The following is a 7,227-nucleotide window of genomic DNA, read 5'->3' as shown; positions in this document are numbered from 1 at the left end:
CACCTAGCTAATGGGACTCCAGCTCCCATATTCATCCTACAGAGATGAATTAAATTGCAAATAAAGCTAAATTTGAAATAGAAAAGTGACTCATGATAGGCTTCCTCTCATTTTCTATTCAGCAAGAACACTCCAGATGGCAGACTTTTCTTTAATTGACTATTACTGCCTCACCTTCAACAGACTGAGAGGTATCCAGCTTCATACCTAATTGAAGCAACATCTCTAAGCAGTATTGTCCATGCGGACTTAAAGTAAACAGCGTGCTGTGACGAGGAAGGCAACTGCTCCCTTTCCTAGAGGTACAGAAAGCTACATCATAACAGCACACCAAAACACAACAGGTCTTTCCACATCAACACTGAAAAAAAATCACTTTGAAAATACTCATTTTGTTAGAAAACCATCACAAAAAGAGTATTTTCACTGAGGTTCCCTGCCCCATACTGAGCATCAAGCCACTGCAATAGTAATATGCAGAAAAACACAACGAAACCAAATCAGCTGAACTGAAAAACCCACCACCAAACCATAACAAGTTACATTCACACCTCTGAAGAGGACTGAAAAGACATTAAGATCTACTTGCTGGCAAAACAGAGTATCATGCAGTCCACAAGCTTTGGCAGGGGGGGTTGGACCTGATGATCTCTGGAGGTCCCTTCCAGCCTCTAATGTACTGTGACAATCCATAACTATTATGGCCTTAGTTTTGACACAAAGCTTTCTTCTCCCTACCCACGTCCCCCACTCAATTTCTGTGAAACCAGTAGAAATTTCACCAAAAATGGGCAATTTTTTTGCACTGGTTGCTGTCTCTGCTTTCCCCCTGATTTCACGGGAAAACCAAACGGGATACAAGGGGAGCACATTTTGAACACCTGAAAACTTCCTTCTATTTCCTAAACCAGCACATCAGTGACATCAATTAGTGACACATACTGGCAGCTGATTATTTCCAAGAAAACACCTTTATTTCCAAACCAGAAATTTTAATGCTATTACTGTCAGTTAAAAAAACCCAAAAGTAATTTCTTCTTTGTGAGCCCTATAATTACTGTAGGACATTTTACCCATTCTTTTGTCATTATGTCCTAAACTGCTCAGTGATTTTGTGCTCTCATGGTTTACCTTTTTCTAACTTTTCTCAAAAACAAAACAAAAAAGGGGTGTGTGTGTGGATTTATTCATGTATTTGAGAACAAATACATATGTAAGGTGTTGGGGGTTTTTTATCATTAATAGCAAGATTTTCACCATGTCCCTCAAGAACACTGTTGGAAAGGTATGTCAGTCAGTATTCTGAAACACGAATGTCCCTGACAAATGGGAACACCACTAACTGGCAGACAAAATAGTAATACATTTGTGAGCTGACAGGTTCCTATCACCTCCTTTGGAAATTTGGAACACCTCAGCACCCACAGCTGGGACTAAAAAAAAATGCTACAGATTAAGAAAGGAGACAAATCAAGCCAGAATGGGATCCACGGATGCAGAGAGAGCTAACTTAAACATATTCCAGGACTCAGGAAATCAGCTGTAACATCTTATTGGAAATCCATGAGGTAAAGCACTAGATAATGCTTTGCCTTGACAGCCCCCTCTGCCAGTCTGCTAAAACCAATAGCTTGCTTTCTGTAACAGATTCCTCTTGCCTGATACTTCAGGTTAGCCACAGGGCTCCCTTCTGGAAGACAGGTATGGGCCAGTGCTCAATGACAACCTTACTTTGTTTCACATGCTAGATTCAATGAAGCTCATTGAATCCAGGGAGTGTTTTAAAAGCACCCAAACATTATGCTTCTACCTAGTATTTCTGGCAGTTTTCTCTAGGGCAAAAATCCTCATCTTGTTTCCTTGTCATTCATCCTACTCAGCTCTTTCAATATAACAATGTCCATTTGGCCTCAGGGAAAATGCTCTGTCAAGCAGAGTACTTCTAATAGGTCAGCTATATAGCACTTCCTTCAAGTGATTCTCTAAAAGGGAGAAAGAATGTTTGACACTTCATCCTCAACTTCACTAAGCAAAAGAAGTGACAGACCAGCTTGGCTTTACAACTGCCTTGCCTGCTGAGTACTCGAGAGAAACTTGGTGAGAGCAACTGGCCAACTATCAGAAAGTTTAGTGGGCTGAGTTAAACAAGGTGTTACCTAGAAAGGCAGCTAGAAAGGTAGCTTCCCATTCCACACAAGTGAATGGATTTTAAACATTTCTGTTCCAATGGAGCTATTCCAGGCAACGTCTTTGCAGAGCAGATGATGATTCCTATGACATTTCTAATGATACCTTTTGGATAGAAAACACTGCATTTCAGAACAGCTGATCCAGTTTTTCTTCAGACTTCTTGAAGTGGTAAGGGAGATGATGGAAAGTCAATAGTTACAATCTGCTGCTTTTAAGTCCCTCTGACAAGGCTTTCCTTGAGTTGAATGCCTAAAGGTCTGCATTAAATAAAGAAGTGTAAGTTTTCTTTTTAAAGTATCTTAGCCCCGTGTGAGACTACCTTGCCTACAGAGTCAACAGTCTATCCAGCTTCAGCAGCTAGTGTAGCATCGTAAGGCTAGCTCTGGAGCATTCACTGGGGAAGGCAACAAAAAGTCATTCTGCCATTAAATACTTTTCATGGAATGTGACAAGAGATGTGTGATCCTTGTACATGAAAACACACTGTAACTGCTTGAAAAAAAAGGGTGCACTTGACTAATGGCAACATGTTTGGTTTAGCCCTCAAACAATAAGAATCCTTAAGTACAGTACTTCCCCACACATGCTGGTTTTTAACATCAGGTTACAAATATCTAAGCGCACAAGCTCTCTGTGCTGACAGCTGCAAGAAAGTATTTGGCTACACTGCCCTCCAACAGGACTGGACTGCCCTAACAGGTCAAGCGCTGCATCGACAGCAGTGTCAAATGAGTTGTTTGCACCCAAACAGTCTGTAGGTTAGCAAGGCGAGCACAGATCTGTACAAGAAGAGCGAACAGATATGCTGTACCCCGCAATAACGCAAACGGCCCTGTGACACTCGTATAAAGGCCACATCCCTTATAAATAATGCTGGAAGTGGGGAAGGGTGAAGCTCTGACTGAAGCCAGTGAGGTATACCTGCAGAGGCACAGACACTTCCAGACTCTGTACAGAAAGCCATGAGCATCAGCACACCCTATTTGTGTGACCTCCTCCTGCAAGATGGGGGTCTGTTCTTGCTCCAGTTAGGAGTTTTCATGTATTTGCACAGGAATGAAGTTTTACATGTCTGTAGTGCCTTTTACTCAAAGATCTCAAAGGACTTGATACCTATTACATATGTCCCAACCCCTCCCGCTGTGAGGTAGGTATTATTCCTATTATTTACAGATGGGGAAATTCAGGCACAGAGGTTACATTATTTGCCCAAGGTCACACAGTGAGTCAGTGGCAAAATAAAACAGAATCCAGATGTTTTAACTCCTGTTTGCACAACCCAACTTCTGACAAGCCTCAATTTCAGAAGAGCCTTAAACAAGTATCAGTGTGCATGAGAAGAGTCTTGGATTTCAAGGGCCACTTCTAAAAAGCGTACAAAAGGAGGAAAAACAAGAAGAAAAAACAACAACAAAACACAGAACAGCATGAGGGGACATGTAACTTACTTCTGCAAGCCAACACAGCTTTAGAGAAAGCTCCTACTGATCCCCTTCCCAGAGCTGAGGCAGCTTGACTATGAGCCTCGAATACAAGGGGAGGAAAAGGAGGATGACAGAACCAAAGATTGAAATAAAAAAAGCAAGCTAAAGTGAACAGCTGTACCACAAGCCTTCACCTTTTTGAACGCACAAGGATGTAGAGAACAGGGCTGAGAAGGACCTCAAGAGATCACTGAAGTCCATCCAACCTGCCTCGAAGCCAGGATCAACTACACCTGCTTGTTCCCAACAGCCAAGTTAGTCTGTTCAGCGGAGATGCCATGCCCTTCCTCTGCAATCTGTTCCACCTTGCACAATCGGGTGAGCAAAAGAGGACACTCGAGTCTAAGATGGCTAATTCTGCTCCTTCAGTGGGGGTACCATGATTCCCAGGCCTATCTAATGATCTGAATACATTTCAGAGAAGGTAGTCTCCAGAGAGTTACTTGTTTCTGTTCTGGACTCCTTGGGAAAACATCAAACACTGCTGTCTGCTGTAGTGTAATATCAGACTTTTGAAAATACTGATTAATACCAGAATAGATACCAATACACTTACTCCAAGTGCCAAATCCTACAAGGTCAGTAACAAAGACTTTGATATGATAATTTTAGCTCATTGCGGATTCAAACTGCAGTAATAGGGCAGGGAAGACTACAGAAAAACCCCACAGCAAAAGTCAGCAGCTCAGATTTGCCGAGTTTCATCCAACTGCAGACAAAAATCAGGCAGTTGAACAACACAACTTCAGCAGAGGCAGCACCATATGATCTCTGTAGCATCCCTCCATCTCATCTGTCTTCAAAGTGCATTCTCAGTGCAAAAAGTAGGACTGAATTTAGAGGGGCTCACCATCCCCAGTGGATTTCATACTAAGACCAGAATTCTTGCTTGAGTTCATATGCTGCAGCTTTGTGTGTGTTAAGTTCACTTCTGCATAGCGGAATGGTGCTGTCCTGGCTCTGCCCCTCAGCATCTATGTCCAACAGTGTCCGCTCCTCTACAGGAAGACCCACCTGGAAAGGAAGCAGTGCAGGCAGTCCAGGTCTCTCTTCTACAGTGCTGCTGCTACTAGCGAAACAAGAGTCCAGATTGCTTGGAGTATCAGTACTTGAACTGTTGGCAGAAGATTCACCCTTGGCATTGCTGGGTGACACAAACCACCAGGGATCAAGCCGCTGCCGACTGGCTGCAGGACGTGGCCGGGGCAGGAACTCCAGTGTCTTGGGTCTTTCCAGTGTGGAGTCCTGCTGTGCATTCCATCGTCTTGGGGTTGGAGGAAAAACAAGGTTGGGGTCTGGCAGGCGAGGGACCTCATTGGGATCTCTACTTGGACTAGGTGTTTTTAATACACCTATCCAAAACAGAGGATGTAAAAGAAGAGGGGAAACATGTTAGATGTCAATGCTCAACGGTTCTAACAGATCTTAGTTTATTGTATGCACACTGTGGTAACATTTTCAATGCAGAAAGCCTCTATTCAGAATCTCCAAATACCATATCTTTAATATTACATCGATCTGAAGTGAGCAACTTACTTCTTTACGCCTACACCGTTCTCAACACTTTGCAAGACACCTGTTTCACTGACCAGGGACAAGCAGCAAGTTTTGCTCATTCTCTCCTTTTACTCAATTTTCAGATTGGAGAGTATGGATTTCACCTCTTACCAGAGGTGAGGACTCTCCAAATTGCACTGGTTGGGCACATCACCTATCCACTCAAATGGATGAGCGAGACACTGGCACAGCAGCATGTGACACTTGTTTGCAGCAAGCAGGATCAAATTCTTGGAAAAGCCAATTAATACTACCTACTGTGGATGCTTCCTGCTTGGTTTTTTTGTTTAGGGGTAGGGGATGGTGCTCTGTTTGGTTTGTATGTAGGTTTTGTTTGTTTGGGGTTTTGTTGTTTCTGTCTCCTATAAACAACTGAATTTTTAAATCCTCATGAATACCATTTTGATGAATATTCTCAGCTGCATTAACCCACATTTTACTGCAGACTGCCAATTCCACAGGACAACCTCGTATTTTGTTTTACCACTGGGAAAAATCTCATTAAATCTGATTTAAATTTATTATTCTGGTCCTTTTTTTCCCCCCTCTGAATTACTAGGGCAAGAAAACAAGAAAGCATTTTTTTTAACATTAACAAGTTGCAGCCATTCCTAAAGATTCCAACGAGAACACCACCTGCCCAGGAAGGTACCTCTTGCTTGCAAAGAGAAAAAGTGGCACAGCCCCAAACTCCTTTAGAGATCCGGTTTGCACTGTCTTAAAGATCACAATTTACTTAAAAACCATAACAGCAATACAAAGAAGCTTATAAAGGTAATCGAGATGGAGTCTCAAGGAACACTAAAAATGCACAATCTGCACAATCTAAAGATGCTACAATTTGTACCATCTTTATCTAAGACCAATACGCCTCTGCCTCACAGGACAGTGGAGCAGTGAGGGCTCCTTACAGCAGTGCTGCTGGAATAGAGACCATTACTGGATTACTCTGTTCATTACTTGTGTAAAGACAGCGCCCATAAGCTCTTCCTGTGGGCTGGCCATCACAATGGATGCTGCATCAGCAACACATTTACTTCCTAACAAGTAATTATACTGTTTGGGTCTTTGTTCTGAAGAGGAAAAGGAAGATGGCTGAAAACCTACCTGCTCCCAGTGCTCCAGTTAAACAGCTACTGGAAGGGCATCCACTGGTTGGGCACCCATTGACAACTAGTCCGCTCCCTTTGATGGCCCCATCAGAAGGGGTGCGCCTATGCCCGCTTTGCTGGGTGTGGGAAGAGACCGTCACATGCGTGGGAGTCAGGGACTGGTGGGGGTCTTGTTTGAACCTCTCAATCTGGACATTGACTAGTGGGTTGGTAATGGCTGGCAAGGGAGCCTTGACAGTCACCGGGCTGACAGGCATCTCATACACCACAATCTCGTCACTGTCTGAGCGCAGCAGGGAGCGGGTGGAATTACATTCAGAAATGGAAGACAGGGAAAGAAGGGTGAGGGATGTGGATGGCTCGCCTAGCAACAACATGGGATCCTCCTTCCTGAAGATCTTTCGGGAAGGTGGACTAGTGCTCCTGCGTGGGCGTCCAGCTCGCTGGAAAATGCTGTCACGCTTCTTCTTCTCTTCCTTGGGTGCCTCTGGCTCCTCCTCAATCAGCAGCTGACACTTCCCTGCTTCTAACAGATCAAAGCCCAGGCCTGCAGCAGCCAGCACTGCTCCACAGCCAAGCAATGCAACCTCACATCGCTTGTGGTGGGAGCCACTACGTTTGAGGCTGTTGGTGGGCGTCAGCTGTGGGGTACTAGTAGCAGAGTTCACAGGGGTGGACTCCTCATTGGCATCACTAGAAGGGCCATCCCAGTCTTCATTCTTCTGAAATGGGATGCAGAGGTATGACTGATTGTGCCCTGGTGAAGGGTGCACTTTGCCCTCCCCATTAAGACATTCACTGTCTTCATCATCTGGAAAGCAAATGAAATCAGATGTTGCATTAATGTAACACTGGCCCCCCCTCTGAGCTTTTAAGTCCCAGTT

General features: G+C 44.0%; 1 protein-coding gene across 1 annotated transcript in view; it reads right to left on the bottom strand.

Annotated features, from left to right (window-relative positions):
* Positions 1-1,743: 1,743 nt before the first annotated feature.
* The window catches only part of MAP3K9 (mitogen-activated protein kinase kinase kinase 9), a 62,192-nt gene continuing 56,708 nt past the window's right edge, over positions 1,744-7,227 (bottom strand). Inside the window, exons 10-11 of the mRNA XM_054161569.1 lie at positions 6,339-7,154; positions 1,744-5,026 (exon numbers count right to left, since the gene is read on the bottom strand). Of these exons, the coding sequence (XP_054017544.1) occupies positions 4,545-5,026; positions 6,339-7,154 (1,298 nt within the window). The 3' untranslated portion in view covers positions 1,744-4,544. The remainder of the gene's footprint in view (positions 5,027-6,338; positions 7,155-7,227) is intronic.

Source organism: Dryobates pubescens, chromosome 5, assembly GCF_014839835.1.
Source record: "Dryobates pubescens isolate bDryPub1 chromosome 5, bDryPub1.pri, whole genome shotgun sequence".
Classification (NCBI taxonomy): Eukaryota; Metazoa; Chordata; class Aves; order Piciformes; family Picidae; genus Dryobates; species Dryobates pubescens.
Note: the sequence above shows the minus strand (reverse complement) of the source record. Positions and strands in the feature narration are given on the sequence as shown.